General features: G+C 32.9%; 1 protein-coding gene across 1 annotated transcript in view; it reads right to left on the bottom strand.

Moving 5' to 3' along the window:
- The window catches only part of LOC143248188 (atrial natriuretic peptide receptor 1-like), a 65,605-nt gene that overhangs the window by 40,442 nt on the left and 3,995 nt on the right, over positions 1 to 21,168 (bottom strand). Inside the window, exons 2-9 of the mRNA XM_076496620.1 lie at positions 17,524 to 18,168; positions 15,960 to 16,126; positions 8,481 to 8,603; positions 6,824 to 6,959; positions 5,829 to 5,920; positions 4,945 to 5,086; positions 3,272 to 3,356; positions 1,551 to 1,683 (exon numbers count right to left, since the gene is read on the bottom strand). Coding sequence (XP_076352735.1) covers positions 1,551 to 1,683; positions 3,272 to 3,356; positions 4,945 to 5,086; positions 5,829 to 5,920; positions 6,824 to 6,959; positions 8,481 to 8,603; positions 15,960 to 16,126; positions 17,524 to 18,168 — 1,523 coding nt within the window. The remainder of the gene's footprint in view (positions 1 to 1,550; positions 1,684 to 3,271; positions 3,357 to 4,944; positions 5,087 to 5,828; positions 5,921 to 6,823; positions 6,960 to 8,480; positions 8,604 to 15,959; positions 16,127 to 17,523; positions 18,169 to 21,168) is intronic.

The following is a 21,168-nucleotide window of genomic DNA, read 5'->3' as shown; positions in this document are numbered from 1 at the left end:
TTGAATAACTGTTTTGTCTCTAATCTATAGCGGCAAATTTATGTACAGCTAGTAAAAATATATGGTTCACTGGTAGCTATCATACTGAATATGTCTAGTTTATTACACCGTGTGCGTCTGTTTAGCAATATAAGTTATAAAGGTATATTTCGAGATTTTAGGCTTGTTTTATACTAGTGTTAAGAATTTGCAGGGTTATGTTACTAATGCCGTAAAGATAGAACACACGAAAAGATATAAAAGTGCCATAATATTGAAGTTCCAAACGTCACATTCCATCGATGTAACATAGAGACAGTTATTCATGATAGACAAACATGTGTTACAGTAGGTTATTATCAAAATAAAAGTAAAAATGTATCCTAAAGACGCCTGGTGTGGGTATTAAAACTGTAAATAAAGTATAGAACAACTTTTGGACCTTCATAGGTCATCCTTTGTTAATTAGCGAATATGTTTAGAAATCAAGTTCGTACACAATATAAAACCAGTATATTTAATAATGGGTTTATTTTGTGTTGCCTATTACTCAGTTACTTTTTAACCAATCTCTGAAATTAACCCATTGAATCATTACAGGAAGGAAGACAAACCCATGTTTAAATCACAACTACACATCTTATATCAAACATGTAGCACATAGTTCAATGTATCTAGACATTCACTGATCAAAAATTGAAAACTTACTTCCAATACTTGAACATAACACGTGTACTTTAATTATAGCTAATGTGTGGCTATAAACAGGATTTAAAATTATTTTAGCCTGAACGTTCCTGAGATTTTGAGAGAATGTTATAGTGTATCACACAAGGCTATTCCACCTTTCTCAAAATCCCACCGTAACCACTACACTTATTAGCTGTAAGTGTCCGATATTTTAACGTTTTGAACACACAAGTGTAAACAAGTTCGCACAGTTATATCTGATCCTGACATATGGTTGATACTTTTGTCACATGGTCGTCCAATTTTATAACATTACCAGCTTGCTTTATGTTATATCAAAATATTAAATGTGGGGTCATTTCACGTACGTGTGTTGCAATGATTCATCTGTGTTAGAAACGATACACGTATGTTTGAAGACAATGGTCGGATGTGTGTTTTCCATCATTGTTAAACTAGACGAAAACCAATGTTGTCATCAACGTTAAAATAATATTTTTAATGGTCTAAACATGATATTATTTATTACATGATGAGAACAAGTTGTGACCAAAGTATTGATTTATATATACAATGTTTCATGGACTACAAGGAAGGCCTGAAATGGTTAGATAGTTTAAAAACTCGACTCGTAATCCGAGGGTCGCGGGTTGGAATCCCTGTCACACCAAACATGCTAGCCCTCTTAGCCGTGGGGGCGTTATAAAGTTACGGTCAATCCCACTTTTCGTTGGTAAAAGAGTAGCCCAAAGGTTGGCGGTGGGTGGTGACGACTAGCTGCCTTTCTTCTAATCTAACAGTGCTCTCCTGTAGCTTTGCGTGAAATTCAAAAACAAACTTCACGGTCTAAATTATAAATTATAGAATATGATTCATCTCACCTTGGGTTTCACGGGTTGAGTGACATCACCGACAATAAGGTTTTCACTAGGTTGTTGGCTATCTTCAGGTTTGATATCAACAATATCGAGTTTCCACCAGTAATCATTCAGATCAGCTTCGAATTTTAGTTTTCTAAAAATCAAACGCTACATTTAGGCCTACTATCACTTCTGGTATATTCTGTTTATCTTGTAGAGCACAAAATACTTACAGGAAGAAGAAGGAATCTTTATATGGATTTAGTTATATTAACAAAAAATAAAGTAAAGAAATCATAATAAATTTTAGATCTCAAACTTTGTGTTCTCAGTCTATATGATACATTTAGTCTATTTGATATATTTAGTCTATATGATATATTTAGTCTATATGATACATTTAGTCTGTATGATATATTTAGTCTATATGATACATTTAGTCTATATGATACATTTAGTCTGTATGATACATTTAGTCTATATGATACATTTAGTCTATATGATATATTTAGTCTATATGATACATTTAGTCTATTTGATATATTTAGTCTATATGATATATTTAGTCTATATGATACATTTAGTCTATATGATATATTTAGTCTATATGATACATTTAGTCTATATGATACATTTAGTCTGTATGATATATTTAGTCTATATGATACATTTAGTCTGTATGATACATTTAGTCTATATGATACATTTAGTCTATATGATACATTTAGTCTGTATGATATATTTAGTCTATATGGTACATTTAGTCTATATGATACATTTAGTCTATATGATATATTTAGTCTATATGATACATTTAGTCTGTATGATACATTTAGTCTATATGATACATTTAGTCTATATGATACATTTAGTCTATATGATATATTTAGTCTATATGATACATTTAGTCTGTATGATACATTTAGTCTATATGATATATTTAGTCTATATGATACATTTAGTCTGTATGATACATTTAGTCTATATGATACATTTAGTCTGTATGATACATTTAGTCTATATGATACATTTAGTCTATATGATACATTTATATACAACACTAATTAATGATTTTATGTACTGTCCATACACGTGTGCAAAAACTCGTATGCATATTTGTTGATGCACGTATTTTACTATAAACATGTAACCTTACATCACACATACTCTAGTAGATGTAGACAGATCGGTTTCAGCTTTTGTATCATTACAATTGGTAACCTACACGCATCACCATAGGTTAAATACACCATTTTACAGTAAAATGCTTTTACTGTCGTATACAGTCTCCATCATCAGTAGCCAAACTAACAAGTTATAATACCACATAGTTATGTATCCTGTCAACTTTGAAGCAGTATTAGTTAACATATTGACCTAAACCAATGACACCTGTGATAGGATGGTTTATTAATCCAGTAAAGTCACTTAAGAGAATAAGAGATGGCTACTAAATTGACTTCAATTTATATTATATATTTATATTAATAATTATAATTGTGGTGTTCTCAGCTTATCACATTTCTTTATGGCTTGTTAGTTATAGATCAGATGTATATTACACGTATTAACAACAGATGTTTTGGGTTTTAACTGACTTTCCAATGAATCATTCAGTAGAAAAATAAAATAAAAATCAACATTTTTCTGCAGTATCTGAAACCCATCTTTATAAAGAGTTGTTCATTAATTCTTTTTAATGTTCGTGTAGATTTCATGGTTTATAAAGTATTAATATTTACCTGTATACAACGAACGTTCCAATGGCTAACACAAGTAGTACCGTAAAGACGGCCAGTAGAGATGAAATGTAATTTGAGAACGAGGCTTTGTATCCACCAAAATGAATCGATGAAGAATAAAAACAGAAATAGTTCGTGTTAGTACTTGTTATGTTCAGAATAAGTAAAAACTCATGAACAGATCCATGTTGGAAACAAACCCTATCTGAAACACAAGGTAACCAGTTTTATTGATACATAGATATTTATTTAAACGAATAAATTATCATTATTAATGGTGCGAATTACGTTTTTAAATTTTTTAAACCAGTCTAGTGCATAATATAATACATGTGTGTGTTGTTTTATGTATAATGACTTATTTTTGTGTTTTTTTTAGTGCGAAAAAATACTAAATGATAGCGCTAGCTTCTCCTGTGAACGATCTAACATGTTTTGATGATCAGGGTACTCGACTCGCAATTTGTGGGTCAAGAATTCGGATCCTGTTCCATAAAATTTCAACGTTGAGAATGTTATTATCTTACGGTCAATTCCACTATTTGTTGATAAAGAGTAGCCAAAGAATTGGCGGAGGATGTTGTTATCTAGCTGCCTTCTCCCAGTGCTAACGTAGTCTTTAAAAACAGCAAGATAATAAGATAAGTGACGTAGTTTATTGGGGAAACTTACTAAACACCGGCCATTAAACAATTAACCTAGATGGTTTTGGTACAGAGAAATGGTTACACTTGAAAGTGGTAGCTATAATCGCTTGTTCATACAAGAAGATCCGAGATATCTATGGAAATTCTATAGATAGACTTATTTGGAGGGATATTAACAGAACAGCAGAGTTTAAGAAAGATATCCTAGCAAAGTTTAGAGAAACTTAAATAACATTAGAGATGTAGTTGTAGAATATAAAATTTGGATCTTCCACAAATTTAATATATATGAATGTAAGTGTTAGAAATTTAAAACAAATTGAAACAAAGTCATAAAATTGACAACATAAACGTTTGCACCTAAACCATATCAATAAAATCTTTACCTTCAAATTAACACACGTAAATAAGCACGCTTATTAATTATTGTTCACAGCTAAATAAACTAAACACTTTTTTACAGGGCTATTATCATTGAAATGGGCCCAGCATGGCGAGGTGGGTTAAGACGTTCGACTCGTAAACTGAGGGTCGCGGGTTCGAATCCCCGTCACACCAAACATGCTCGCCCTTTCAGCCGTGGGAGCATTATAAAGTGACGGTCAATCCTACTATTCGTTGGTAAAAGAGTTGGCGGTAGGTGGTGATGACTGGCTGCCTTCCCTCTTGCTTCACACTACTAAATTAGGGATGGATAGCGCAGATAGCCCTCGTGTAGCTTTGCGCGAAATTAAAAAAAATCATTGAAATAAAAAAATACAATGTAATAAATGTTCAAGTAGTAACTTGGTATTACAGCAGACCTGTAAATGTGGGTCATAGTCCCACGAATTTTCTATAATGTGTATATAACACAACATAAACATATTATAAATCATAGAAATCAGATGTGATTATTTTTCTCTGTGATTAATTCGATTAAACACATTTATAGAATACGCCAAATTCGCAATTACATCAAAGGGAACATTTGAAACACAGTGCTTATATTTTCAAGAAGTAGAATAATTTACGTTTGATACTAACTGTTTTCTTGGCAACTTGGGTGACGCCCATCAAAGCCACAGAGGGGTACATCGAGAGGCGAAGAGTTCCTGTACGGCCAGTGAATTGAAACGCCAGGTATTGTTTTCCATACTTTAGTAACAGAATTGTAGACAGCTACTTTCTGAAAGTGACAAAAAATAAAAACAACGCAAGGGAAATAGCTTAATATTTGCTTGAAAAATATAATCTTAACGTAAACTTAAGTAGGATAAGAAGATGACTAAATGTTGTGTCGCGATCTTCTGATTATAAATTTAGATTTTATGTAATATTTCTGTAGCTGTAGTTTCTGTGCTAACCCTAACTGGTCTGGAAATACTATCACTTTTCAACCATAAGACAAACACAAAGTTGTAGTATTTAAAATGGACTAAAATATTTGAGTAATGGCTATAAATGTGAAACAGTGTAGTAGCTATACATTGCCATTTTCTGTTCGTTTTTGGTTTAACGTCAAGAATATATAAGTAGTTTAATCTTAAACAAACGTGGTATTTCAATGTATCGTTTCTATGGTGATCTGATGATGTAATAAACCAAAATAAATTAATGTAAGCCTAAAATAGGATCGTAAGGCAAAGAAATATTCTTTTAGATTTAGGTTTAGTGCCTTTAATTATATAATATAGCTTGATACTAATACCACGTATCACGCACACGATTGAAGCTCAATGTACTTTAGATTTATCAGTATATTCAATAAATGAAGTTGAAACCTTGACATTATTTTAAGCACAATAAAACAAACTCGAAATAATACAAGTCAAGCACAATTCACAATATAAAACCAAAAACTCATACATTTTGGTTTTAACCTAAGATGGTCAAAATTGTTAAACTGTTAAAGTACTGTATTATCTTACATGAAACACTCCAGTTTCCTTCTTAAAATCTTTTAACACCATGTTTGGTTCCCTATCACCGTTGATGTTTATGTATAGATCTCCTGAAGTACCTGGAAAAAAAGGTTAAAGTTCACGGTAAGAATTGTAAACATAGTCAGTTTCATATTTGTTAAAGAATCGGTTCCTAAACAAATAGAAAGCCAAAACCACAAGAAATTGAAATAAAACATTCTTTCATGTTCTAGTTGTCTAAAAGTAACCACAGTTTATCATGGCTATTTTACAAAAAAAGGTCAGAAAACAAAGTTCCACAAAATTAAACACGATCAAAAACTAGGGCTCACAGCGGTATCTTCCTGCAAAGAGTTGTTATTACTAAATATTTGTTTTTCTTCGTTAACTTATTAAAATTCATTTCATTAAAGACGAGTAGAAATATTTTTTTAATTATCCCTATAATGTTTGTTTGTTTGTTTTGGAATTTCGCACAAAGCTACTCAAGGGCTATCTGTGCTAGCCGTCCCTAATTTAGCAGTGTAAGACTAGAGGGAAGGCAGCTAGTCATCACCACCCACCGCCAACTCTTGGGCTACTCTTTTACCAACGAATAGTGGGATTGACCGTCACATTATACACCCCCACGGCTGGGAGGGCGAGCATGCTTAGCGCGACGCGGGCGCGAACCCGCGACCCTCGGATTACGAGTCGCACGCCTTACCCGCTAGGCCATGCCGGGCCCCCTATAATGAAGATAACTACAAATTGTCCAGTATCGAACACATTCGTTAAATTGTTAAGGTTTAAAACAGTTCCACGTTGTTGTCCACGTTTGTTTTTATATCAATTTCTTCTGTGTACTTCGTCAACGTTTTCGTTTAGATAAATACTCCATACAATATTTTAAAGCGAGATAAGTATGAATTATTACGGACATTTGTTTCATATATTATTAATGATTTGTACGTTTTAAATATTCGAATTTAGTTACAAAAAATTGATAAATCATATCATACCTTGGGTAACGGAATCAAAAATTCTCTGTGCGATAGCTCTTCCATCAGCTGGATTTCCACCCTCAGCGATAGTTTTATTCAAACCCGATGCGTAGAGCAGAACACAGTCGTGAGTGGCGCTCACAAACATATTAACCTAGCAGAAGAAGGCAAACTTTTCTCATGAATTTCTAAATAGAAGATGTTTTATTATTCCTTTATATGGCAAATACTGTACTAATATTATTATACATATACACACACACACATATACATAGGCCCGGAATAGCCAGGTGGGTTAAAGCGTTCGACTCCCCGTTGCACCAAACATGCTCGCATTTTCAGCCTTGGGGCGTTAGAATGTGACGGTCAATCCCATTATTCGTTGGTAAAAGAGTAGCCCATAAGTTGGCGGTGGGTGGTGATGACTAGCTGCCTTACCTCTAGTCTAACACTGCTAAATTAGGGACGGCTATCAGAGATAGCTCTCGTGTAGCTTTGCGAGAAATTACAAAACAAACAAACAGACATACACAGAGAGAAAGAACTCAAAAAACAGGATAAAACTAACAACTGAAGCTTCACTCACATGAGAATACAAACCTTTATATAATGTTCATCAAAACGAATCTATTATTGGACGAACATTCCACATAAGAAAATTATAAATTATAACGATTGTTGAGGAAGTGGAAACTTATAATTTATCAAACAAAACATCTACAGTAACGGCCCCGAACACCGTTAAGGGACGTCCTGTCTGTAAGACATGATCTACAGGACACACGTGAACAACGAGTCGAATCCAATAGGGTTAAATCTGCCCTTTTTATTCACCAGATCGCCACCAATATTACTTACTACAAACAGTTATTTATTACTAATTGTTTGTTTTTGAATTTCGTGCAAAACTACATCAGGGCTATCTGTGCTAGCCGTCTCTAATTGGACCGGCATGGCCAGGTGGTGACTCGTAATCCAAGAGTTACGGGTTCGAATACCCGTCACACTAAACAAGTTCGCCCTTTCAGCCGTGAGGGCGTTATAATTTTACGGTAAACCCCACTGTTAGTTTGTAAAAGGTAGCCCAAGAGTTGGTGATGAACAGCTGCTTTCCCTCTAGTCTTACACTTCTAAATTGGGGAAGGGCGATCATGCTTGGTGTGACAGGAATGTAAGCCCGCGAACATTAGATGACAAGCCGAGCGGCTTGACCACCTGGTCCGGCCGGGTTTATTAAAATTGAATACCCAATGTATATTCTAATTTGAAAAAAAAACGTTAGATTCGTTGTTAATTCTAAGGACACCAATGTTGTATTACATTAAGACACTACACTTCACAGACTATAGTAATAAGGTTTTGAAATAAACGTAACTTCGCTCCTCGCTAGTACAGCGGTATGCCTCCGGATTTACAACTCTAAAATCAGGGGTTCGATTCCCCTCGGTGGGCTGAGCAGATAACCTTTTGGGGCTTTGCTATACGAAAAACAACAACAATAAATGTAACTTTCTTGTTTTAAAATAATATATGTGTGTAATATAATTAATACAATCCCAAAACGTCAAAAACACTTCAATAGAAAATTCAGAAATATTATTTGTTTCTCAGCAAATAATGAGAAAAACATAACATCAAAGCGTTTAAGAAACAAACTCAGCCAACTTGTACATACAGCTTTATTTTCGTATGAGATGTTGAATTCGTCATTAGAACGCTTCAGGACTTCTTGTGTGAACTTTGTGTACTCATTCTCCTTGGGTTCCTGGACTGAGACAACCAGAAGTGAGTAAAGAATCTGAAAAATAAAGTATGTCATCAGAACAGATTAAGTCCTCCTCCAGAACGGTCGTAAGTAACAAAATCTTAATACCAATTACGATGGTTAAGAAATATAAAAAATATATACATTATAAAATCTAGTATTTCTCTTACGTTAATAATTATGTGGTAATATTTTTCATCTTATTATGTATATAATTATTAAAGTTAATATCTAAATACGCCCCCTAGTAGCTCAGGATTAAGACTGAGGACTCTGATCCCGAAATATGTCATTAGATATTCGTGCGAAACAAACGTAAATAAATTCATTTCACGTGCTACTATACCTTTCCGTTATTTAACATAATTATTGTCATCTATTAAATCCTGATATATATATAATTATTTACGGCACACAATGTATAATATAATAATTGTTCTCACAATGTTTACAGTTAATAATTTGTGCAAGGCTTAACTGTGAACATGTACTCAGAGTTTAATATAACTTAATTTTTGTCTCTCAGTCAGATCCGAGTGTTCGTGATTGTTATCGTTGCTGCAAAAAGCGAGATGAAGAAAAAGATGTGTTGAAAGAGTGACAGTAAAATTCCATTATTCGATTAAGTAGTCCAAGAGTTGATGATGACTTTTATTGACTAGATGCTTGTGTTTTAGTCCAGCGGCTGCAAATTAGGAACAACCAACGCAGATAGCTTTGCGTGTATTTGTGTGAATAATTCGAAAGCAACAAACAAATCTTCCCGTAATTACAAACATTCTTTGTCATTTGTGTCTAGAGAAAGATCAAAAACTGGATGTCTCATTGACAAAACACGGCATAGTCTGGTGGTTAAAGCAATCGACTCGCAATCCGAGGGTCGCAGGTTCATATCCCCGTCACACCAAACATTTTCGCCATTTCAGCCGTGGGGGCGTTATAATGTGACGGTAAATCCCACTATTCGTTGGTGAAAGAGTAGCCCAAGAGTTGGCGGTGGATGGTGATGACTAGCTGCTTTTCTTCTAGTCTTACACTGCTAAGTTAGGGACGGCTAGCGCAGAGAGCTCTCGTGTAGCTTTGCGCGAAATTCAAACCAAACCATATAAAACTATTATTTTTACCTTTTTGTTTATGTACTCTTCGTAAACATATTTGATCTGCCATCCAATAAAAAAAACTAATCACAATTTATTTATATTAATCATTGATATTGTTATCCTTACATTATATTTATTATAAATATTATAATTAACATGCTTGTTGTTAAGAACATTTAACAGAAAGCTACACAAAGTGTTTTCTGTTTTTTCCCATTACAAGTGACAAAAGCAAGTTTCGAGAGTTAAAAGACAATGATTCCTCTGACCTTTTACGAAGAAGATACACTTAATACACCACATACACACACATATTCTGTACTTTAACACCCATGTTCAGCTTTTACGTTTTTCACAACTTGTGGAACATGCTATATTATTGATGTTATATAAAAAGACGTATACTCTACGAAAAATATACCACACACTCTGATAGAGTATTTGAACGAGATGATCCACATCCTGGGCAAAACTAATAATTCTTACTTCATTTGACTTATGAAACTAAATCGTAACACTTTACTACGGAAAGTTACTTAAAACTGAATGAAAAGTTAGTTGAGAATCATTAGCGATCGTTTATAACGAAGTTATTTATCTCTCTGTTCTTCATTTAACAACCTAAAGAAGTATTATTCCTTGTTTCATAGTAATAAATGTATTCATATCTTGTCATATTGAGGCTTTATACAGGACGTTAATGGATTTGTCTATCAAGTCTTTCATCAATGTTATGTTTTCTGTCGCGTCACATTCTGCACTTTCTGTAATACCTGTGAACGTTATATCTGTAATGTCCTTAAAGATTTGACAGTTCTGTAAATTATGGAGACTTTATTTTAGTATTCAATGTCATTAAACTGAATTATAACAGAAATTTACAGAAAAAAATCACCCAAAGTGGACTCTACATTCCCTGGGTCTCAGTCCATGAAATAATAAAACAAAACTCGATATCTTAAGAAACCAAATAAACACAATCACAAAACTATGTTCACTTGATAAAATTAACAATGAAATCGATCTATAAAACAATACTTTATCAACATCAACAAATTTCCTCAAAAAACTGTTGAAAAAATACACATACACACAAACAGGTCTAGATCAACAACACGACCAACGACAAACAAGCAATAAACTACAAAACTTTACACTGCTGTATACCATATGTTCACAAAGAAACAACAAACCACAAAACTTTACACTGCTGTATATCATATGTTAACAAACAAACAACAAAGTACAAAACCTTACACTGCTGTATACCATATGTTCAGAAACAAACAACAAACTACAAAACTTTACGCTGCTCTATATCATATGTTCACAAACAAACAACAAACTACAAAACTTTACACTGCTCTATATCATATGTTCACAAACAAACAACAAACTACAAAACTTTACGCTGCTGTATATGATATGTTCAGAAACAAACAACAAACTACAAAACTTTACACTGCTGTATACCATATGTTCACAAAGAAACAACAAACTACAAAACTTTACACTGCTGTATATCATATGTTCACAAACAAACAACAAACTACAAAACTTTACACTGCTCTATATCATATGTTAACAAACAAACAACAAACTACAAAACCTTACACTGCTGTATACCATATGTTCACAAACAAACAACAAACTACAAAACCTTACACTGCTCTATATCATATGTTCACAAACAAACAACAAACTACAAAACTTTACACTGCTGTATATCATATGTTAACAAACAAACAACAAACTACAAAACCTTACACCGCTGTATATCATATGTTCACAAACAAACAACAAACTACAAAACTTTACACTGCTGTATATCATATGTTAACAAACAAACAACAAACTACAAAACTTTACACTGCTCTATATCATATGTTCACAAAGAAACAACAAACTACAAAACCTTACACTGCTGTATATCATATGTTCACAAACAAACAACAAACTACAAAACTTTACACTGCTGTATATCATATGTTCACAAACAAACAACAAACTACAAAACTTTACACTGCTCTATATCTTATGTTCACAAAGAAACAACAAACTACAAAACCTTACACTGCTGTATATCATATGTTCACAAACAAACAACAAACTACAAAACTTTACACTGCTGTATATCATATGTTCAGAAACAAACAACAAACTACAAAACTTTACACTGCTCTATATCATATGTTCACAAACAAACAACAAACTACAAAACCTTACACTGCTGTATACCATATGTTCACAAAGAAACAACAAACTACAAAACTTTACACTGCTCTATATCATATGTTCACAAACAAACAACAAACTACAAAACTTTACACTGCTCTATATCATATGTTCACAAACAAACAACAAACTACAAAACCTTACACTGCTGTATACCATATGTTCACAAAGAAACAACAAACTACAAAACTTTACACTGCTCTATATCATATGTTCAGAAACAAACAACAAACTACAAAACTTTACGCTGCTGTATATCATATGTTCAGAAACAAACAACAAACTACAAAACCTTACACTGCTCTATATCATATGTTAACAAACAAACAACAAACTACAAAACCTTACACTGCTATATACCATATGTTCACAAACAAACAACGAACTACAAAACCTTACACTGCTCTATATCATATGTTCACAAACAAACAACAAACTACAAAACTTTACACTGCTGTATATCATATGTTAACAAACAAACAACAAACTACAAAACCTTACACTGCTGTATATCATATGTTCACAAACAAACAACAAACTACAAAACTTTACACTGCTGTATATCATATGTTAACAAACAAACAACAAACTACAAAACTTTACACTGCTCTATATCATATGTTCACAAAGAAACAACAAACTACAAAACCTTACACTGCTCTATATCATATGTTCACAAAGAAACAACAAACTACAAAACCTTACACTGCTGTATATCATATGTTCACAAACAAACAACAAACTACAAAACTTTACACTGCTGTATATCATATGTTCACAAACAAACAACAAACTACAAAACTTTACACTGCTCTATATCTTATGTTCACAAAGAAACAACAAACTACAAAACCTTACACTGCTGTATATCATATGTTCACAAACAAACAACAAACTACAAAACTTTACACTGCTCTATACCATATGTTCACAAAGAAACAACAAACTACAAAACTTTACACTGCTCTATATCATATGTTCACAAAGAAACAACAAACTACAAAACTTTACACTGCTGTATATCATATGTTCAGAAACAAACAACAAACTACAAAACCTTACAGTGCTGTATATCATATGTTCAGAAACAAACAACAAACTACAAAACCTTACACTGCTGTATATCATATGTTCAGAAACAAACAACAAACTACAAAACTTTACACTGCTGTATATCATATGTTCACAAACAAACAACAAACTACAAAACTTTACACTGCTGTATATCATATGTTCAGAAACAAACAACAAACTACAAAACCTTACACTGCTGTATATCATATGTTCAGAAACAAACAACAAACTACAAAACCTTACAGTGCTGTATATCATATGTTAACAAACAAACAACAAACTACAAAACCTTACACTGCTGTATATCATATGTTCAGAAACAAACAACAAAATACAAAACTTTACACTGCTGTATATCATATGTTCACAAACAAACAACAAACTACAAAACTTTACACTGCTGTATATCATATGTTCAGAAACAAACAACAAACTACAAAACCTTACACTGCTGTATACCATATGTTCAGAAACAAACAACAAACTACAAAACTTTACACTGCTCTATATCCTATGTTAACAAACAAACAACAAACTACAAAACTTTACACTGCTCTATATCATATGTTCACAAACAAACAACAAACTACAAAACTTTACACTGCTGTATATCATATGTTCAGAAACAAACAACAAACTACAAAACCTTACACTGCTGTATATCATATGTTCAGAAACAAACAACAAACTACAAAACCTTACACTGCTGTATACCATATGTTCAGAAACAAACAACAAACTACAAAACTTTACACTGCTCTATATCATATGTTAACAAACAAACAACAAACTACAAAACCTTACACTGCTGTATATCATATGTTCAGAAACAAACAACAAACTACAAAACTTTACACTGCTCTATATCATATGTTAACAAACAAAAAACAAACTACAAAACCTTACACTGCTGTATATCATATGTTCACAAACAAACAACAAACTACAAAACTTTACACTGCTGTATATCATATGTTCAGAAACAAACAACAAACTACAAAACTTTACACTGCTGTATATCATATGTTCAGAAACAAACAACAAACTACAAAACTTTACACTGCTGTATATCATATGTTCAGAAACAAACAACAAACTACAAAACCTTACACTGCTGTATATCATATGTTCAGAAACAAACAACAAACTACAAAACCTTACAGTGCTGTATATCATATGTTCAGAAACAAACAACAAACTACAAAACCTTACACTGCTCTATATCATATGTTCAGAAACAAACAACAAACTACAAAACTTTACACTGCTGTATATCATATGTTCACAAACAAACAACAAACTACAAAACCTTACACAGCTCTATATCATATGTTCACAAACAAACAACAAACTACAAAACCTTACACTGCTCTATATCATATGTTAACAAACAAACAACAAACTACAAAACCTTACACAGCTCTATATCATATGTTCCCAAAAAACAACAAACTACAAAACTTTACACTGCTGTATACAATATGTTCAGAAACAAACAACAAACCACAAAACCTTACACTGCTGTATACCATATGTTAACAAACAAACAACAAACTACAAAACCGTACACAGCTCTATATCATATGTTCACAAAGAAACAACAAACTACAAAACTTTACACTGCTGTATACAATATGTTCAGAAACAAACAACAAACTACAAAACCTTACACAGCTCTATACCATATGTTAACAAACAAACAACAAACTACAAAACCTTACACTGCTGTATATCATATGTTAACAAACAAACAACAAACTACAAAACCTTACACTGCTGTATATCATATGTTCAGAAACAAACAACAAACTACAAAACTTTTCACTGCTCTATATCATATGTTCACAAACAAACAACAAACTACAAAACTTTACGCTGCTCTATATCATATGTTCACAAACAAACAACAAACTACAAAACTTTACACTGCTCTATATCATATGTTCACAAACAAACAACAAACTACAAAACCTTACACTGCTCTATATGATATGTTCACGAAATCAGCGAAAAAATATAACCAACATTTGTCAACAAGTTATAACAAAGCACAACATTCCAGTAAGCACCAAATATATTCAAAAACCAGGTACAAAACTAAAGTCCATACTACACTGACAAACACATAATTTATAAGATGTGATGCAACAACTGCCACGACTTCTGTGTTGGAGAAACAAGCAGAGAAATGTAAATTGATTCAAAAATTGATAAAAAGAACACCTTCACACGTTTTTGAACACAACATAACCACAGAAAACACCCACCCATTAAGTAGGGAAACAAATATAAAGGACAAACTCACAGTTGCAAACACTATTTGTTCATCTGAAAATGACCTAAGAAGGTCAAAACGTTGTTCTCAACTTTATTCTAATGAAAGTCTTAATATTCGTACCAGCCGTCTGGAGTTACACTGAATTATATTCTCCACCCAACGTTTATTCCCTCTCGGCGGGCTCCACCTTCACACACGATTTATAATATATTATTATACGATATCAACTTTCCTACGAAGTCCATTATTAAAATAGAAACCTTCAGAATACTTTCCTAACCACAAAAATACAGAAACATAAAGATGAGTATGAAATACTGACAAGTAAATTGTTATGAACAAATAACTTTTCATATAAAGCATTCTTATGCACAGTAACAACAGTTCACAAGTAATAACAAACGTTTCTAAAAATTATTACGTTTTGTACAACGAAACTACAGCTTCACAGTTAGTTTCTCACAAGATATTTTATGTTCTTATTTAAAATATTAATCCTTGTTCTCCTTAATGTGGAATAAATGTTCACTGAGTTTTCTTTTTGTTCTTTTCTCTAGGTGAAGAAATATCCGATCTGGAAGTATAGTTTAGTTAAAACGAAAACAATCTAGTTTTATTATTTTCGTACGAAGTTATCCACGGATGATATTCTAAAAATTGTGATATACAAAATAAATAATTTTATCTGCAAACGAACGTTACCTGAGAAGCTGGATTGACGTCATAGTTTTGTTGCAAGTCTCCTAACTGTATATCGAGGCTCACGAGTTCTCTTCCCAAGAAAACATATTCTCCGTTCCCCATTCCAAGATGATAAGCAGTGGTGAGAATGTTAGTGACCACGGCGTATGACGTCATCAGTATAAACACTGATTGAAAATATTTGTTTATAACAAACATGATGACCTAGTAAATACAAACTTAATACTAATAAGCACAAATGTTATAACAAGTAGTCTGTTTATAAATATGCACAATAATGACGACATTACACATGTCATGTGGGTGTTTATCACCGACAATATGTATATTTATATTAACAAGTGGAAAAATATTTTAAAAAACACAAAGCCTAGGGGTGGGTGCCTGAAAAAATAAGTACACAAGGTAAGAATGAGCGTGTTGTAACAAAAATTCTTCTGTACAGCCTCACAAGTGGGCGTGTCCAACACCAAGTGCATGTGTTTTTTCTCAAACATCGTTCATTAATTTGTCCTGATGTACTTTATGTGTATCAATAGGGTGTGTGTGCACCATGCTATTATGGTATGTCTAAATGATGGTATGTTTGTATACATTCTCTTCACTTATGCTGAACATGGGATGACACACACTGTAGTGTGCAATGTTATTTGAGTGATGTAGTGCAAATTGTGGTTGTATGTATGTATGTAAAATGTTGATAAATTAGTTTATTAATTTGATCAACTACTTCGAGTTCGTCCCTGTATTATTGTTTTACCTGTTGAAGTCATAACTATGGTAAGTCTGTTTGTCACACAGCTAGAAACGTTCGACAATGTTTCTCTGGGAGATTTAGAAATTTGTGATTTTGTGAAATTTGTATCTCTTTTGTTGACTTTCTCAAGTGGTTCTATGACCTGTAATTTTGTACGTAGTTTGTTTATCACCTACAGGTTTCTTTGACATACTTTTGAAGATTTATTATTTGGTTGTTAAAGATGATTTCACAGTTTGTATTGCGTGTATTATCCTTCTATTGTCCTTCCCACTATAAATACTGTAGTACTTAGGATAATTTAATAAAATATGAACAAAAATTTTCATCCAATTAGAATTTTTAATGTCACTTCATGTTAACTAAACAATAGGTTATTAGTATTTTTACTTAATGATTTTTAAATTAAATAATTCTAAGAAACAAATCTTGATAGAAATATCCACTCAATAAAATACAGTATGATGTATAATATTCATAAACTCTTTATCAAACATTGTAATTAATCCATGTAAAATATTTTATTACGTCTATAGCATCATAAATAATTCTGGACTGAAATCGATTATTTAAAAATTTATTGTATAACACATTATTCATCTAATTCATGATATATTGACTGACAAAAGGATATTATTTCTCGTGTATACAGTGGTGAGTAATATATCTGAATGGTGTGAAGTTTAAACGCAAAAAAACTAATACTACTTGCTACGAAAATGGTAAACTGACAATTCCTGAGATTTTTGTGTTTTCCTTTTCAAAAGTAATCGTTAAGTGATCCGGATTATGATGTTTGACACTTACCACGTGCAACTTGACTACACCCCATCAAATGTTTAGCAATGTCGAAATCTGGAGATCTTGAGTCAAATAATTCAACTTTTGATGTGATTTTGTTTCTTCTCTGAAACATCTCGTGTTGTAGTGCTTCTGTGTAGTATACATCAATATTAGTACTGACATCTGACATCAGACACACATGATGCCACTGAAAGTGCTGTAGCAACATGCTTGTGGCAACGGCAACTGTTTCGACATTGTACCCAACTCGAATTAACGTAGAAAATATTGTTTTATCACCAAGATCACCACCAGAACCACCAGCAGTGCATATAGGAATGTTCCAATACGATGCCATTCTACCAATTGTCGTGAGTGGAAATGTACAGGCTGGACCCATGAAAGCTCTTGTACCATACTCGAGTGCTTCTTTAGCTCCAATTGCCCCAGCTGGAATAGCTTCTTGTCCTGAACAACCACTATATCCTCCCACATAGCTGGTCGTGAATTTAATATGAGGATACATTTTCTTAGCCTTTTCCACGGCGATTTCAGTAGCTGGTTTGAAAATCTTGAAGTCGAAGCCCATTGATGTATCTGTTACTGAACGGTTGAGAAACATGGCTGTTATTTTAGCTTCAAAAACGTACTCTGAATGAATACCTAAGCCTAAAATCAAAAGTAGTATCCATTGAAAGCAGATCATCTTCTGAAACATCGAGTGTACTGTAGAGAACGAATAGCTTTGGTTCAGAATAAGTATATATATAATACAGTATTCCTATTCGACTTTAAATTTGTGATTACAAAGACAAGTAAAAAATGTAAATATGGCAATAGTTGGTTGTTCGTGACCCTTGTCTTTAATAGTTCTCATCATCTTGGTAACAACAATGAGTCCAGATGCTATTAGTGGTATATAGAGTCGATCAATAAACGATTACATATTGAGCTAAATTCGAAATATACTTATTTGTTTGGTATAGTCTCTTTTTGTCCTTGTCCAAAATATTATAGAAATCATTTACTAAAGCTAATCTTCTGACGCTATTGTTAGTTCGTGAGACATATGATTATATAACTCACGTTTCAATCAAATATTTTCTTTAAAATACTTTATTGCAAATTCAAAGTAGAAGAGAAACTATGAAAGTTTTGGTTCAGTTCTGATCATTATATGAATATTCAATGTGAAGTTCGTTTAGAAAATCAATCTGATTTGTTTAAACAAATATTGTGATTGGTGGACCTTTTTAAATCACGCTATATTGCTAGTAACAAAAAGGGTGAAGTGAACTTTAACATCAGTTGTTTCTAAGGGCTGTTGCATTGGAACGAAAACTACAAACATTAGGACTCGGCCTGGCCGGGAGGGTTGAGGTGTTCGACTCGTAATCTGAGAGTCGCGGGTTCGAATTTCCATTGCACCAAACATGCTCGCCCTTTCAGCCGTGGGGGATTATAATCAATCCCATTATTCGTTGGTAAAAGAGTAGTCCAAGAACAAGCGGTAAGTGGTGATAACTAGCTGCCTTTCCTCTAGTTTTACACTGCTAAACTAGGAACAATTAGAGCACATAGCCCTCGTGTAGCTTTTCGCGAAATTCAAAAAACAAACAAACTAATATTATATTTTAATGTCATTTAATAACTTGAACTGAAACGTCCTTTTTAATTACAACAATATTTTAATCAGACAGAAACGGTCGTTTCACTTGGAGTTTACAAGAAATGGTTGTTTCATTTGGAGTTTACAAGAAAGTGTCGTTTTATTGAAAGTTCACAAGAAACTGTTGTTTCAATTAGAGTTTACAAGAAACGGTCGTTTCATTTGGAGTTCACAGATTCTGTTACTACTTTAAGTACACATTCTTCACATATACTGGAGTCTGTTTACGACATTTTCAAAACTTTGTTCTCATGATGTAACAGTTAGATGGAAATTGAAACTAGTGAATAAAACTTGAAAGTAACAATAAAAATTCGAGTTAGTGCATATGAAAAAATAAATATTTTGAAGTAGGCTGTGTTATTCGTTCTGTCTTCTAAATGGTTTTATTTTTTAATTTCACGCAAAGCTACACGAGGGCTACCTGTGCTAGTCGTTCCTAATTTAGCAGTGTAAGAATAGAGGAAAGGCAGCTAGTCATCTCCAGCCACCACCAACTCTTGAGCTACTCTTTTACCAACAAATAGTGGAATTGACCGTCACATTATAACGCCTCGACGGCTGCAAGGGCGAGCATGTTTGGTGTGACAAGGATTTGAACCCTCTGCCTTCGGATAACTAAACGAGCGCATTAACCACCTGGCCATGCTGGGCTTTTTCTAAAGGGACCAAGAGGCCCAGAGGACAGCAGGTGAATTTGTTACAAATAATGACTTTATCTCCAGAGGCCCAGAAAGTTAAGACTGCACGTTATAAGCGTGTTATTATTGGCTTTTACCCAATCTGTCTTCTTTAATTTTTATAATTAAGAATAAAGAATAATTTGTTCGACCACATCACATTTCTTATTTGTCTCATTTCAGTGGTTTATCCAAAGATTTAATATAATTCATTTGTTGCAATGATATTTACCAGGTGTAGCCGAAGAAGGTTGTGGATTCACTTATATTGAATATCAGTAAGTTGGTGTATTAGTTGACGAAGTTTGGACTGTCTAATCTGTTCTTCATAGTTTCATCATTATGTGGTTACAGTATCAATGCCCCTTCCTCACAGAAGACAGTTGCCAAATTTTTCCTGTTGCTGATAAAGTAAAAACAGATATATTAAAGCAGTTTAACAGGGAACTGTTTCTGTCGCTGTGACGTTTGCTACAAATACACTCACTATCAAACCTCTTTTGAACTTTGTAATATTTTTGCTTTCCCCATACCTTTCAGCCTGACTGTGAGAGAGTTTGTTGATGGATCATGTGACACATCATGTGATCAACCGATCTTCCAATTGCAGCTCAAGTCAGGGTAAGTACGAAATGATATATAGTTCCTAACAAAATGGCTGGTAAGTATATATTAATTACGTGTTATTTTTGTAGTGTTACTACAAATATTTCAGGAATATCCCAGAGGAAGAATCAAACTACCCAGCTCGATACGTTTTTTATGAATGAAACTGCCCAGCTCGATACGTTTTTTATACTGAATAGCAAGTGAAGAATTTGATAACATTTATGAAATTATTATCTCAGTATACACGAATGAAATTAATAGTTTTAGATTTTGAAATGAAATAACAAAATAACTAAAAAAACTACTGTAAGTGCACAACACATTTTATCATAAAATGTAACTAAAAATCATGATAGTTCAGGTACTTACAAAAGCCAGTGTTAAAATTAACATTTGATATCATATTTTAACAGATCATGTCCAGTGCGTTCTAAACATATATAGTTTTTACCCATGTTTATGTTATCTAATAAACGACATAACAAGTTAACAATATTTTTGAGATGGACCTCTTGTTTGTCCACCCCTGTATATATACTGTTTTAGTCATATCTTCAACATGAAAAGAGATTCATTAATAAATGTCACGTTATTCAGTGATTTACATATTAAAAATAATTTTAATATAAACTACCTAACCCTTTGTATGTCTGTGTGTGTTTTTGTTGAATGTATATTATTTGCCCTTAAATTATATGGTGAAGTTCTCGG

Source organism: Tachypleus tridentatus, chromosome 4, assembly GCF_004210375.1.
Source record: "Tachypleus tridentatus isolate NWPU-2018 chromosome 4, ASM421037v1, whole genome shotgun sequence".
NCBI lineage: Eukaryota > Metazoa > Arthropoda > Merostomata > Xiphosura > Limulidae > Tachypleus > Tachypleus tridentatus.
This window is presented reverse-complemented; position numbering and strand designations above follow the sequence as displayed.